This window comes from Camelina sativa, chromosome 19 (assembly GCF_000633955.1).
Source record: "Camelina sativa cultivar DH55 chromosome 19, Cs, whole genome shotgun sequence".
NCBI classification, from domain to species: Eukaryota; Viridiplantae; Streptophyta; class Magnoliopsida; order Brassicales; family Brassicaceae; genus Camelina; species Camelina sativa.
The window spans coordinates 5,753,726-5,769,918 of record NC_025703.1 but is presented as its reverse complement, the minus strand read 5'-3'; the positions used below and the strand labels follow the sequence as shown (position 1 = coordinate 5,769,918).

At 34.1% G+C, this 16,193-nt stretch overlaps 3 protein-coding genes and 1 pseudogene across 3 annotated transcripts; 3 read left to right on the top strand and 1 right to left on the bottom strand.

The window, feature by feature from the left end:
- On the top strand, positions 2,251-3,939 carry LOC104765041 (myb family transcription factor PHL12). Its single transcript, XM_010488697.2, has 5 exons — positions 2,251-2,716; positions 2,827-2,903; positions 3,029-3,104; positions 3,227-3,299; positions 3,395-3,939. Exons 1-5 carry the CDS (start codon positions 2,575-2,577, stop codon positions 3,732-3,734), a joined length of 708 nt encoding a protein of 235 aa, XP_010486999.1. The 5' UTR covers positions 2,251-2,574; the 3' UTR covers positions 3,735-3,939.
- Positions 6,813-8,067, top strand: LOC104765040 (transcription repressor MYB6-like). Its single transcript, XM_010488695.2, has 2 exons — positions 6,813-7,018; positions 7,176-8,067. The coding sequence occupies exons 1-2, from the start codon at positions 6,856-6,858 to the stop codon at positions 7,901-7,903; spliced, it is 891 nt and encodes a 296-aa protein (XP_010486997.1). The 5' UTR covers positions 6,813-6,855; the 3' UTR covers positions 7,904-8,067.
- On the top strand, positions 10,507-12,172 carry LOC104765039 (DNA-3-methyladenine glycosylase 1). The gene is made up of 3 exons (XM_010488694.2): positions 10,507-11,043; positions 11,293-11,350; positions 11,454-12,172. Exons 1-3 carry the CDS (start codon positions 10,647-10,649, stop codon positions 11,938-11,940), a joined length of 942 nt encoding a protein of 313 aa, XP_010486996.1. The 5' UTR covers positions 10,507-10,646; the 3' UTR covers positions 11,941-12,172.
- On the bottom strand, positions 13,260-15,369 carry LOC104765038 (annotated as a pseudogene).

Below are 16,193 nucleotides of genomic sequence, written 5' to 3'. Positions count from 1 at the left end.
TTTTGAATGTATAAGAGGTTTTCTGGTAAAGAAAATATTGATAAAATGTTACTATTTATTACAACATATTTTTTGTGTGGTCTAAAAATCAAATTCATATTTTCTTATGTTTTATTTTATAATCATAACAATTTTGCATGTTTCTTATGTAACCATAACAACATAAACTAAATTACTTGGTAGTTTAATTATTCAATTTTATTATATGTTAGTAACAATCAGATTCTAAACTAAATTTTCTGAAGATAATCTAATTTATTGATTTAATATTTTTGATTCTATTAAAAAATTTTGAGTTAGTTGATTTGTTAATATTTTTTATAAATGACGAATTATTACCAAAAAAAAACCATTATGAAAAATTAATGAAATTCCAAAATCAACGTATTTGCGTAAGAATACATTTCACCTGTGAAATATGTGAATGTGGTAAAGAAAATATTTATAAAATGTTACAATTTATGGCAATATATATTTTGTGTGTTTTTAAAATAAAATTGATATTTATGGTTTGTCGAGTAACTATAACAATTTTGCATAATCTAATAATCACTCATTTTAAATATATTATGATTTTTTTTGGGTACTAAGTTTATTTATAATGATAAGGATTATTGTCTCATTCATTTTTAATAGCACATAAATGAATATACAATTAGAATGTATATTCCTATTCGGTTATCAATCTTCCCATTTTTTAATAAATAATTACACTAAATGTTGAGATTAATTACTTTAACTACTTAGATATAAATAAATAATCACACATCATGATATCCCCTAATTTGTTGTCATTTTTATATTTATTTATGAATATATATAAATCTATATTTATTGGGAATTAAGTTTTTTTTAATGAGTTAGAGATATTTCAGGGGTAATATACTTCTTTTTATAATCCATTTTAATAACTACTGAAAGCTTGTTATTTAAATTATTATGGTAATAATACTAACATATAACATTTCGTTTTTATATGATTATGTTAATAAGTTATATGTTTAATAAGTTATATGTTCTTTATTTTTATTAACTTTATATTAATTGATATGTTTTTATAGCCTTTTTAGAATATTTTACTTATATTGATTTTAAGAAATCAATATTTATATTAATTTTAAGAAATCAATATAATTTTGACTTGTATATTTGTAAGTAAATTTTAGTTAAATTTTGCTTTACTATTAAATTTGTGTGAGAAATGATGATATATCTAATTATTATTCAGTTAATTGTTTTTAAAATAAATACAATGGCATAGAGCTGTAATTAATTAGAAAATTTTAGGGTATTTTGCTAAAAAGTGTCATGAGCTCTCTGGCGGCGACACATCAGCTTTTTCTCAAATATGCTTCTCTATTAATAGATAGGGGATATTACCAAATTAATGCATGGCCAATTATATATGATTTTTTTTGAGAAAAAAACAAAGAAAAATACCTAATCTGCTCTAATTGGGCCTTTTAATATATAATTTGGGCTTTAACTGTGTTGAAAAGGGCCTCGACGTATTGATCTTTAGCTGGATCAAATTCAAGTTGCGTATTATTGTTATTGGTTTGGTTTGGTCCGATACTTAACGGACTTGGTTGAGTTGAGTTGAGCATGAGTAAACTGAGTTGTGTCATATAATGAGTGGTGTGTGTGATTTGAAAGGGAATATATTCATCTCTGTGTAGAGGAATATAAGAAGAAGAATCCATAAAATAAAAAAGGAGACAAGAGGCTGCTTGAAAATTAAGCTAACAAAACAATTACTTTCCTTTCCTTTTTTTTTTCCTTTTCCAACCTGCATGATTCCTATTAACATACATATACTTAATTGATGAGCTAAAAGTTAAACATCAGCTTTGTTCCACTTGTCTTCTTTATTCAAAGTTACAAAGCACACGAATCTTTTCATCTAGATTAATTAAACAAATTTTAACTAAAACGAATAAGATGCCTTTGTTCCTTGGTTATTCCCATGCATGTGCATATATTTAAATGAAAAAAAAAAAAGCAATTTCATATCGTATGTAATTGTAGTGTGTAAGGCCACACGCGTCAATACATCGGAAATAGAAGGAGTTTAGACATGTAAATTTGGATTTGTTTTCGTATTTTAGACATGTGTGGATGCAAAAAAAGCTTGCATGGGTTACAACTTCAAAGCCTAAACCCCTACTGCGTTTTATAGATATGTCTCCCTTTTTATATTATATTAAAATTTATTTATGTCAATGTCACTCCATAATTTANTGTAAGGCCACATGCGTCAATACATCGGAAATAGAAGGAGTTAGACATGTAAACTTGGATTTGTTTTCGTATTTAGACATGTGTGGATGCAAAAAAAGCTTGCATGGGTTAAAACTTAACAACTTCAAAGCCTAAACCCCTACTGCGTTTATAGATATGTCTCCCTTTTTTATATTATATTAAAATTTTATTTATGTCAATGTCACTCCATAATTTATACTTATAATATGGAAGACGTCGTGTGTTCCTTTTTCATCTTTCATAAATACTAATATTCTCTTGTTGAATAAGCATCATCGATCGGCATTAATTTAGTTTTATTCCTTTAGTTAAATGATGCAGTCGAGGGAGGAGATGAGAGATGATTCATCATCAGGTCTCGTCCTCACTACTGACCCTAAGCCTCGCCTTCGCTGGACGGCAGAGCTTCATGAACGCTTCGTTGACGCCGTCACCCACCTTGGAGGCCCTGATAGTACGTTTTCATTATCATCATCATCATCATCATCATCATCATCATTTGTATCTCTATCAATATGTATAAACCCTAGCTAGAGCTATATTAATTGTGATATATATCAGCAGAGGCCACACCAAAAACTATAATGAGAGTGATGGGTGTGAAGGGTCTTACGCTTTATCATCTCAAGAGCCATCTCCAGGTCTCTACCCTCATATTCTTTTTCCTCAGTTTCCTCTTCATTCGTTTTTTCTTCTTCTTAGTCAGTTTCCTATCTAATCGTGGTGTTTAGGATTTTAAAAACATGTGTGTGTATTTTAACTACAGAAGTTCAGACTTGGGAAGCAGCCTCACAAGGAGCATAATCAAAATCACTCCATTAATATTAGGGATACTAATAGAGGTCCGTAATAATTCATCAGCCTTTTTTCTTTATTTATATGTGCACCAAGAATAATAATGATACCATATTGGTTAATTTGTGATTCAGTTATGAATATATGTTAATCTATACCATGCATGCAGCTTCCATGTTGGATCTTCGGAGAAATGCTGTATTTACGACTAGTCCGCTGATCATTGGTCGCAATATGAACGAGTATGTGCTTTGAATTCCAAATCCTAACTATATTCGAATATATATGTATCCAAAATCTAATGATATACAAATGGTAATTATGGATGGTGATGAAGGATGCAAATGGAAGTGCAAAGAAGGATAGAGGAAGAAGTAGAATTAGAGAGACAAGTGAATCAAAGGATAGAAGCACAGGGGAAATACATGGACAGCATGTTGGAGAAAGCATGTGAAACCCAAGAAGCAAGCCTCACCAAAGACTACTCTACTCTTTTCTTCGACCGCACCAATATTTGTAACAACACATCGGGCCTCCCAATCCCATGGTTCGAGGATCATTTTCCTTCCTCTTCCTCCATGGACTCTACGTTGATTCTCCCTGACATCAATTCCAGCTTCACCCTGCAAGATTCTCGGAGTTCCATCACTAAGGGCCGTACGGTTTGTCTCGGTTAGAGAGTACATATATAGATCTAGCTAAGCTATTTGACTCTTTCTACTCTAGTTTCTGATGCGCACTTGGTGTATAACTGCGCAATTACTCGTAATAACTTCTGCCAAACATGAAGTCTTCTCTATTCGCTTGATATAAAAATGTGCTGATTACATATGGTGAAGTAGGCTGCCTCATCATGAATATCATGATGCCTATGTTTTATTATGTGTTTAATCGCAAAATGCTTTAAAGATTATGGGGTGAGTGGTAAGTATACTAAAATTTAAAGGTTTTACCCTATCAACTTTAAAACTTTTTTATAGTCCTAAATACGATCCTAATTCTCCAAAAACCTAATTCTTCTTATTTGTTTTTGTTCTTTCGATGGTTTTGTTCTAAAGCCCATTATATCTGATTTTTTTTTTTTTTTTTTAAGTCACATCCATTTACATGCAAAACTTCTAAGGTCAAAATTTTTGTAAGAAAGTCTACATGCACAATTAAAACCGATCAAATCGTATTTCTTTCTACTAGTCACTTTTCTAGCCATCATCACCATCCGACGATACTTGGCCTTTTAACCACTCCAGTCATAATCTATCTCTCATATATCATAATTTCCTTGCAAGAAAATATCACTGCAAAAAAATAATGCTTGCAATTGCAGGGTTTTGTGAAAAGTTTGTCAGTTAATTTTCCAATTGCCCACATTCCGATGAATTCTTGCTAGTGTCCAATAATTGAAATTTGGGCCAAAAGCGTAAAACTAGAAAGTCTATTCTTATATTTTGAAGTGGTGAGATTGTCCTACGATTAAAGGTCAGTATATTGGAGGCTTCATAATTTAACTTGAAAATAAGATTGGAGTCTGTCGGTTGATGAGTCAATGCAAGTTTTTTGGGTCTCAAACGGTCAAAAATGGATGTTTTTTTAAAAAAGATTTGTAAGGACACTGGTACATAACTTAAAATAAGATTGGACGATGGAGTAATTATCTTGTATGTTTTCTCTCACACTTCACCAGCTTTCAGAAATCCAGATTTTTGCTATTATTCGCTCTTCTCACCTTTTTTCTAACAACAAATTAAAAAAGGTTAATGTAAATATCTTTCCCGTCCAAGATTTTTTTTTGTATATGTATCTCCTTTTTATTCTGATTTGTTTTTTTAATATAAATATAATTAAAAAAAATTACCAGCTGACAGAATATAAACTCCCCACTCTTTATAGTGTATTTGTAATGTTTGCCACGTTGATAAATGTAAATGAAACTAAACATTTGGTCGTAAATATAAGAAAAAGTCTTGAAACAAGAAAGATAACACCCAAAAAAAGAGCTATACGTATAAAAGAGCTTCTTTGCTACTACTTCTACAATTGTTAAATCACATACGTATCCATGATTACCCAATTATTGTAAGATTTAGAAAATGAATTGTGTTGCATTATTCTGACTTCATGATGTCAAATTAATACCAGAATGACCCAACTATTGCCTCTTTGTTCTATAATTTTAGATTTTTATAGATAATATATAAAGATTACCTAGTGGTCTATTCCATCAGTTTACCCATGGTTAGGGTTTATCAATAAAGCAAATATTTTATAAGAAGAAAAAAGGACTGAAAGAGAGGACTACGTAATATTGATGGAAAACCAAAACAAGTGTCAAGTTAAAATATTTGTAGCGTCATCTAGACAAAGATTTTTTTACATTATTCGGTAAATTAACAGCGACGGCTTTAAATTATTATGTTAATTAACCGCTTTCTCCCCACCCATTAATTAGTTTATTCTTACGTTTAACTTGACGGGTTCAAATAAACGTTGCGTTGTAGAACTATATCTACATTAAGCTTGACGCGTACGTGGCTTACTTAAGCGGAAAATGTTATTCGGAAGGTTTATGGAATGATTCAAGTTTCTAGTTGTTGAGATTAGGTCGGAATTTTTATGCATTCGTGATCCCTACTTTACCTCTAATTTTAACTAATTTGTTAGTAAATGAAAACGTATGTACGGGTAATATTATTATTTGTGATTCCCATAATATCCAAACTCACTGCAAAAGTTGGTGTTGCTTGCTTCCTCGATTATATCAACAAAAACTAACACACTTGCAAAGATAGTCTCACCTTATGACGATAAAACTACCCGGTTGGGACTAGTTATCTTATGTTTTTGTTCATATTGGTTTCCACGATACAGCCGATAGATCGAATCCTATAGTGGGTTGGGTTCGCCCTGGATCGAGATCAGAATACTTTTAATTATATCGATTTGCTATATGTTGCAATCATATAGACATAAATTTTAAATGAAAATACGTGATTTTTCCATAGTCTCCGAATATTATAGCTTGTGTTTAGACTAGAGTCATCTGTATATAAAAATGAAAAAAAAAAGTATTACGCTATGTCGAAGTTTATATGGTAAAAGAGTGGGAAAAAACTTAATCTAGTAACTAGCTAAATTTTTCAAATCAAAATATAAAATAAAAATAATTACGATCATCTAGTTGACGACTCTAGTACTGAATTTTAACCATACACATGTTATATAGGTTAATGAAGTGAAGGGGCAACGCTCGTGTAAGTGATCCTTTATTTTGTTATATAGCATTTATGCGTATTTATAAATTGTTTACAAAGAAGCGTGAAAGGTCTGAACCCCAACGAGTCATTCATCTAAAATAACGTAATATCATGATCCCATGACAATAACTTGTGTTTTATTCTAGTACTGTTTTCTTACCAATGTTCCGAAGTAATTTGAAGTCCAGTAGACAACAATTTAATGAGTGTCCGTTAAAGCATACTATATAAGATCATTAAAACCATTGCATTAAACTAAACTGATAATTACAGGAAGCAAGCATGCAAATGTATGGCAATAACGAGAATCACAAGTTAACTAGATACATAGATGATTTTGTTAAGGAAAGTGACGTGAACCACCATTGTCTCTAATCAGTCTTCCGTTTGAAGACACAGAGAAAAAAATAGAAACAACACAAGTTTGGTTAATCATATAGATTAATTATCCAAGGAAGAAATTAGTACTATTGTGGGTTAATGAATTAAATAATGAACCTGCTGGTTTATAAACACCAAGAGACTCTGTATATATAAAATTACGAAGATGAGAGAGAAATGGGAAATGAAAAGAGATGATATGGGACATCGATGCTGCGGGAAACACAAAGTGAAAAGAGGGCTCTGGTCTCCAGAGGAAGACGAGAAGCTTCTTCGTTATATCACCACTCATGGGCATCCTAGTTGGAGTTCCGTTCCAAAGCTAGCCGGTTTTGTATCTTCTATCTCTAATTCTTTTTACAATTTTTTTGTTCATTGTTTCAACATATCCCATTGAGAAATTCAAACTAATTCACAATGAGTGGGTTAGTCTATGTTCTTTATATAGTATGTGGGTTTCTTAACAGTATGTATGTGTGTAAATAGGGTTGCAAAGATGTGGGAAGAGTTGTAGATTAAGGTGGATAAACTATCTGAGGCCTGATCTGAAGAGAGGCTCGTTTAACGAAGAGGAAGAGCAAATCATAATCGATGTCCATCGAATTCTAGGTAACAAATGGGCTCAGATTGCAAAGCACTTACCTGGACGCACTGATAATGAAGTCAAGAACTTTTGGAACTCATGCATTAAGAAGAAACTTCTTTCCCAAGGCTTAGACCCTTCTACGCATAATCTTATGCCTTCACATAAAAGATCTTCTTCTTCCTCTTTTTCTAATAATAATATTTCCAAGTCAAGAAAGACTACATCCATCATGAAGAACCCTACTGATCTTGATCAAACAACAACTGCTTTTTCAATCACAAACATCAATCCTCCCACGACCACTAAACCAAACAGACTTAAATCTCCTGTTCTGACTTTAATCCCTTCCCAAACCATGATCCCTACCAACGATACCATGTCGAGTCTTTTGGAGGATGAGAATATGATTCCAAACTGGTCAAATGTTGATGAAATGGCGATCCACCACGAAGCTCCAATGTTGTCGGGTGATAAGTCAGTAGTAGGAGTTGATGATGATGATCTCAACATGGATGTTTTGTTTAGTACTCCTTCTTCTTCTGCTTTTGATCCTGATTTTGCTTCCATTTTCTCCTCTGCAATGTCTATCGATTTCAACCCCTTGGATGATCTTGGCTGGACCTTTTAGCTTAATTACACTACAATATTTTTCATTTTCTCAAGTGTATATATTATATATAAGTATATGAATAATTGCCACTTTCTCCTTTTCACTAGTTTTGAAAGGATGAGAATTTTTCCAAATCAGTGTATCATTTTTCTCCTCATTAATGTAAGAGTAGACTTTTGTTAGTTGTTACGTTATTTGCTTCTCAAACTTTCACGTAATTATATGTCCGGGAGCTTGTGATCGAGTGGTAGTGAGCGGGATTGGACGCTACAACATGTCAGGTTTGATTCTCCTGCTGCACGAAACTAAGTCACATTTTCCTGAACACCTTTACACGGATTGGACCTATCTAACATTCTATTTGAATATCCGGAAAGAAGGTCTATCCGTGGGCTGCACTTCCCCTAGAGATTAGTTTCGAACTCTCCGTAAGCCTGGAGATTTTAATTATTAATTAAGGGTTTTTTTGGCTTCAGTATCATCTTTTTATACTTGGGCCGCATTAAGTGGGCTAAGTATGTTGAAAAATATGGTGTTTAGATTCATACCAATAAACAAAGTAGCCCAATAGAGGCCCAATATATTCAATCAATAATGTTCTTACGTCGTTCGCCTATGATTGACGAGACTACGGCGATATATTAATTCCTTCCGTTGATTGGTATGGAAATAATAATGCTAGTTTTTAATGAAAAACTTCGTGGGAAGAGCAACGGCAAAGAGGGAACATGTTACATTCTTCTGATTAAATTGCGGACTTACACTTGTACATGAATATATGAACAGGTGTGTTGAAAATGTCGGTTATATTAATCAGAAGATTCACAAAACGGCAATCCAATTATTACGTTCCGACCCGCGTTNCTGCAATGTCTATCGATTTCAACCCCTTGGATGATCTTGGCTGGACCTTTTAGCTTAATTACACTACAATATTTTTCATTTTCTCAAGTGTATATATTATATATAAGTATATGAATAATTGCCACTTTCTCCTTTTCACTAGTTTTGAAAGGATGAGAATTTTTCCAAATCAGTGTATCATTTTTCTCCTCATTAATGTAAGAGTAGACTTTTGTTAGTTGTTACGTTATTTGCTTCTCAAACTTTCACGTAATTATATGTCCGGGAGCTTGTGATCGAGTGGTAGTGAGCGGGATTGGACGCTACAACATGTCAGGTTTGATTCTCCTGCTGCACGAAACTAAGTCACATTTTCCTGAACACCTTTACACGGATTGGACCTATCTAACATTCTATTTGAATATCCGGAAAGAAGGTCTATCCGTGGGCTGCACTTCCCCTAGAGATTAGTTTCGAACTCTCCGTAAGCCTGGAGATTTTAATTATTAATTAAGGGTTTTTTTGGCTTCAGTATCATCTTTTTATACTTGGGCCGCATTAAGTGGGCTAAGTATGTTGAAAAATATGGTGTTTAGATTCATACCAATAAACAAAGTAGCCCAATAGAGGCCCAATATATTCAATCAATAATGTTCTTACGTCGTTCGCCTATGATTGACGAGACTACGGCGATATATTAATTCCTTCCGTTGATTGGTATGGAAATAATAATGCTAGTTTTTAATGAAAAACTTCGTGGGAAGAGCAACGGCAAAGAGGGAACATGTTACATTCTTCTGATTAAATTGCGGACTTACACTTGTACATGAATATATGAACAGGTGTGTTGAAAATGTCGGTTATATTAATCAGAAGATTCACAAAACGGCAATCCAATTATTACGTTCCGACCCGCGTTAGAAAATATTGATTGAAATGAAACAAAACGGATGACGCAAACATAATAATCTCATGTATATTGAAATGAATATGATTGACGACTGACGAGCAACACGAAGACGACACCGAGGCACAGTCGATCGAGAATAAAGGATATGTATTAAATTATAGTATTGGTAATAATGGATAAATAGGATAAGTGGAACCACATGGTCTGTCTCTTACCTTATCTCCTTCATCGTAAACACTTTGATTACTTAGGTTTTGGTCCTTTTTTAAAAAAGATTCATCCCAATTTCTCTAAAAATTGCATTCCGCTAAAAAAAAAACAAATTGTGCATGAAGAGAAAAATTATGTATGACAAAAGCAAAAGATGCGAGAAAGTTAGACGATCCAGTGAACATACAATTGAACAAAACAAAAACACTTTAATTATAATAGTTGTTGACTAATATTGTTATTCTTGTAAATTAAACTGCTTTTGTAAATATGATTTTAATGAGTGTGTGTGTGACAAACAAAATATAGGACAACAACCGAAAATATAAAATATCAGAAGATATAGGAAAAGCAGCCTAAAATAATACAAGAAAGAATATGGAAGTACCAAAAGAAAAGTAAACACAAATAGTTAGGGGAAGACTTAAAAAGGTCACATGGGATGATTTGGTGGCATCTTTGCATCAAATCCTGCACATGCTCTGCCTCTCTTCTCTTTTCTATATTCTTCTCTTCTTTTTTTGTTATTACTTGTTGAACTAATCCAATAATATCCACACGGTTTTAGTTTTAGAATAATGTTCACTTTGTAATTAAGAATGTTTACATATCGCCCTTACACATCACTACTTTTCAACTTTCTCTGCCTCTCACAATTATATATATACGTACACAATCACTTCTCTTCTCTACTTCATCACCATCAATTGTTATCTCAACCATTCTCTCTCTTCCTCTTTACTAATACAGCTTCCATCATCCATCACCATTATATCTTAAGAATTGATATAAGAGAATATGAGCAATACGGAGGCAATCAGTTTGGCCAAAAGAGGAATGTTGCCGCCAAGTAATTGCAATCGTCTAATGGACCGCTCTGAGTCCCTCAAGAGGGACAGTGTGATGAGCAATAATGGTGCAGCCAAAACGAGAGGAAGCTTAGAGCGCAAGAAATCAAAGAGTTTTACGGAAGGAGAGAGCTATTCTTCCTGGCTCATAACGGAGGCTCCTGGAAGTATAGCCGCCGTGAGGAGGGAGCAAGTGGCGGCACAACAAGCCCTAAGGAAACTAAAGATTGCTCATTACGGCAGATCCAAATCAACCATTAATTTCACTTCTTCTAAAGTTGTCCCTCTTCTTAACCCTAACCCTAACCCTCATCCTCAGAGGTGCAGCTTCCTCACCCCCACTTCTGGTATAAATCCATTTATCTCTTTGTTACTATTTTTTTGTGTGTTCTCTCTTCAACTCTAATTTTACTAAGTTTCAATCCAAAATCAGTTACTCAAAAATCAATTGGTAATAATGTTTAAATTAGCTCATGACTCATATATATAGGATTATTATACTTTTGAAGTTGTTTTTCGGTTTAACTTTAGTATAGGTTCATCTTGATTTATATTTATACATATAGTTTTTAACAAATTCTTTTGGTTATCTTCAGATCCTATTTACGTGGCCTACCATGATGAAGAATGGGGAGTTCCAGTTCATGATGACAAGTGCGTACATAACACTTCTTTCCATATATATAAAAAGGCTAATTGATATTTCATTTAATTCTCGTCAAATGGTAAATTAAATATCTTTAATTCTTTATTTCAGGATGTTGTTCGAACTGCTGACCCTCAGCGGGGCACAAGTAGGCTCCGACTGGACTTCAACCTTAAGAAAACGCCATGACTACAGGAAGGCGTTTATGGAGTTTGAGGCGGAAGCGGTTGCCAAACTCACCGAGAAAGAGATGAGTGCAATAAGCATCGAATACAAAATAGAGATGAGCAAAGTGAGAGGTGTTGTGGAGAACGCTACAAAGATCGTAGAGATCAAGAAAGCGTTCGGGTCACTAGGGAAATACCTTTGGGGATTTGTGAACCACAAGCCCATCTCCACGAACTACAAGATTGGACACAAGATTCCGGTCAAGACATCGAAATCGGAGAGCATCAGCAAAGACATGGTTCGTCGAGGCTTCCGGTTTGTTGGTCCAACTGTGGTTCACTCATTCATGCAAGCCGCTGGTCTTACTAACGACCACTTGCTCACTTGCTGTCGCCACATTCCTTGCAATATCCTCGCAAACAATCCCTAATTATTTAAATTTTAGTTTAATTGAAAGTGTTGTTTTTATTTAACTTTCGAGTGCAAAATATAGGTGTAGGAAAAAAGATGTGGGTTTTTTTTTTTCTTCTAATTTGGCTATGTAAGATAAGCCTCGTTTGATTATTTTCTGTTGTGTGAGGTTTTTCAAAATCACATGTATAAGGTTTTTTTTGATGTATGTGTGGTGTGACCAATTGAATTAGTAATTGATTTTCATTGGATTTATCTATTGTTCAAAAGTTCTATAACGTCAATGTTAGACGTTCGAGAATGGTCTAACGCCTATCAAATTGATCTGAGATAAAGCAAAAATCGATCGGTAGTTTGTTAATTGTATCCTTATATGTTTAATTGGTGTAAAACTGTATACATAATGATGTTATATAACGTTTCAGGATATTGGTGAAAAGGATTAAAACATAATTAATCGAACATCTAAGACCAAAAGCCATTTAACTTTTCCACTAATCAATTTTAAACATATTAGACCAAAATTTAACTTGCCAGATGATTTTGGCCGCCTAAACGACCGGATGGAAAAATTGAGCATCTTCTTGGTTCCCATACGTATTATTATCATCATTTGATGGTCTATGATATTTTATTTACATTTGTACTATTGAAATAAGAGTAAGTAGTGATTGATTCTCGTAGAAGCAAATGTCATGATGATGCAGCATGTGATGCTTCTCTGTCACCAATAATGATTGGATCATTTTAGTGGATGCCATGATGGGATTGGTCATTGGGTATGTGACTATGTGTTTCCCCCCATCCCCCAAATTTAACTTATTTTCTACAATCTAAATTCCCACTCTTTTATAGTTTTATTCATTTCACAAGTTCCAACAACAACGCTCCTTCTTCACTCTATGTTTATTCAATCTATATTTTCCTTTTAGTAGGTTTTAATTTTTGGTGTGTTGAAGATGACGTGATCTTTAAGCAAGGACGGGTTACTTTTGGGTACAAAACAGAGTACTCTACAAGCGTTTACTAATGTTCCATGGGTTCCATAAGTGACAGAGTGGAAAAATGAAAAGAGAAATATGCTCTGTGAGGAGAGCGCATGAGATAATACAACGATGCATAAGATTCCTATTGTCAGAAACAGCCTTGTCTTGTCAGAGTGCAAAACTTATTAGGAATGGGCTTCTGAGCCCAATCTATATTACAATTAAACCCATTTTATCTGCTCTGGGTACATCCCTTTTAACGGTATAAGTATACCTTATCTTCTAAAGGCCCAATGATGACGAATTTTGTAAAGGATGATGAAATCTAATCTAAATGATTTACAAGAAGATCAAGATGAACAAAAGTGCCAAATATTGCAATTTTTACAACAAACATGTTTTTATTACATTCACTAACAAAACAATATAGTATATTCCAATTAATCAAAGTATAATTAACACGAGAGAGATGGACAAGACAGCTAAATGCAAGAAGAGGGAGCAAAAGACAAAGTTGAGGCCTTAAGATCAAACTCCCACAAATAATTCTGCTGCATTATATTCCCAACCACATTAGTCGCCGGCGTTCCCGCCGACATAAACCCTAAACACTTGACTCCAGGCGCAGCATCTACTAGGTAGCTTTTACGATGCGGCTCAAAACGTGCACCATCCCTCATATGAAACGTCAGTTGCGGTAGCTTGCTCTCGTTGAACCCGGCCTTGGAACTAAAACAATACTCAATCGGTACTCCTTCTGGTTTGACTCTTTTCAACTCAACAAGGTAACGTGCAAGCCCTGTAACCACCGGTTTATATGCGGCTTCGGACAATAACGTGAGGCTAGTTCCTGAGTCCAAGATGGTCCCACCACCGGCTGTTGCGTCCCATACTTGCACGGGGATATTGAGCATATCGTCTCCTAGGGAGATTCCTATGACGTTGATCGCGTAGAAGGGTGGAATGACACTAAGATCAAGCGGGGTGGTTCGTCCGGGGGCGTTTTTGGTGGCAGAGGAGGAAGAGCCAAAGATGAGATAATTAGAGACGTTTTTGTGTGAGAGATGATCAACGAGGCAGTAAGAGAATTTGGCACCGAAGAGACTAGTGGCTGTGGAAGTGAAGGAGAAATCACTATAGGCTAAACCAAGAACCCCATCAGCTCCGGTAAAGCTCTGTCCACTAAAGGAGCTACTGCAACCGATGAGGAGACCGTGGAGTCTAGCCTTACGACCATTAGTTAGACCAACTGTGATTGTCTCTTTTGCGAATACGCCTTGTGCCGACCCTTCCGCATATCTATTCCAAAACCCATCAATTTAATGTTAAATACAAAATGCAGAAACTCAGATCATTAACAATTTTTGCATTAGGTTAACCTGTCGTAAGAGAGGTTTGAAAATTTATGTATGCACAAACGTCAAACCTAACTCACAAGTCACAATAAGTGACATTTATGTATAGTGCTGAATTGTAGCTCAACTCACATTTTAATTTCACCCTCCCTTACATACACTTGCATCTAATCTATGCCACCCCCAAGAGTTCTCTAAATATACATATGCGATGAGAAGAGACAATGATATTGTGACAAGAGATAAAAGAGAGAGAGAGAGAGAGAGAGAGGTCCATGTTCCCCTCTTCTCTCTCATTGATTGACCACCAAACTTTTTCTCTCTAAAATATCTTGTCTGAAACACAAACAATTCCTTAAACAGCTATTTGTTCCTCCATTAAAATGTCTGTAAATTCCACCATCACCATCACTACAAATTCCAATAATCAAACCAACCTAATCACATTTGTCTCTGTATTTAAATAATGCAAAAACGCCATTACGAAATTGAGAAAAGTGTGTTACCTGTAATCGTAGGAGCAAGGAGTTGAAGGAGTGGGACAAGTAGAGAGTGAGAAAAGATTCATCAAATCAACTTTACAAGTCTGAGTAGAGCATCCAACTGTTCTAAAACTCTTAGACTCTTCAGCTCTAAACAATCTACGGTTCTCAGCTTTACCTTTGCCTCTCCCACGGTACCTACAATTCACCCAAGTGAGCTCGCTCCCTGTATCAACCACCACTCTGAACGTCTTAGCCGGAGTACCGACCCTAATCTCCGTGAAGTACTGCGCCGTTCTGTAATCAATCCCTGATCCCAGAGGCATTTTAACTCCTCCTTTGTACATACGCTTCCGAGATATCAAACTATGACGCTTATGGTCGGCGCCGGTAATGTCCTCAATGCGGCTGAGAGGATTAGGCCAGAGAGTGTCTCGGTGCGCTAATTCGAACCGCACCGACGTGTCTTTAGTGGAATCTGCGGCGGCGATAAGGAGGAGCATCGTCGTGGTGATGAGACAGGAGAGCACTAGGCTCTTCTTGTTTCTCTGCATTTTTTTTCTTTTCGTCTTCTTGTTTTTGCCCCTTTTGGGTTCTGTTTCCAAAACAGAGTATTTATATACATTGATGAAACGCTTCTCTCTCTTCCTTTTTATTTATTTTATAATTATCAGTTACTAGTTACTGTAAAAAGGGGTTACTAGTTTGGGATTAGTTTTAAATACTTTCAATGTTTGGAAGTAGATAAGATTTTATTAACTTATCTAAAAGTTAGTTTTATTAGTTTATTATTTGTAAAAAATCATTATTGGAGAAGTGATTTCTAAACTCATATAGAAATGTAAATAATGGAATTCAAAACATATCAAATTTGAAATAACATGTTTTATCCTTGGATTTGAATGTTTCTGTTTTACACTTTCAAATCTATTTAAAACATAATGTGGATTTTGAAATCCAAACACAAATCGTTAAATGAATAACATAGAAATTTAACAAGTGTTTGTAAATCATATAACCAATAATAACACATAATTTTGATAAGTATTTTAAAATCAATGATTGAATAACAAATGATTTTTGTTTGGATTTTCAAATCCATTAAAATCATAGAACCAATAACCTCACCTTAAAATTTTAAAATCTTAACAAATTTAGATCCTAGGATTTAGACTCTTATAAAGTCATAAAAATTTTGTGTTATTCAATTAAAACAAAATAATATAGGATTGTTAATGAATTTAATTATATTGTTATTGGTTCATGATTTTATATATTTTCTTTACAAAATAGAGTCATGGAAAGTATCACAAAAATACAGGTATTATTTGGAGTTTTTTACAAGATTTTAGAAAGCTAATCAACAAAACTATAAAATACTCTCTAACAATTCTTAAAAATCTTTCAATTATTCATTTTTTATGATAAATTAGAATCTAATAACATCCC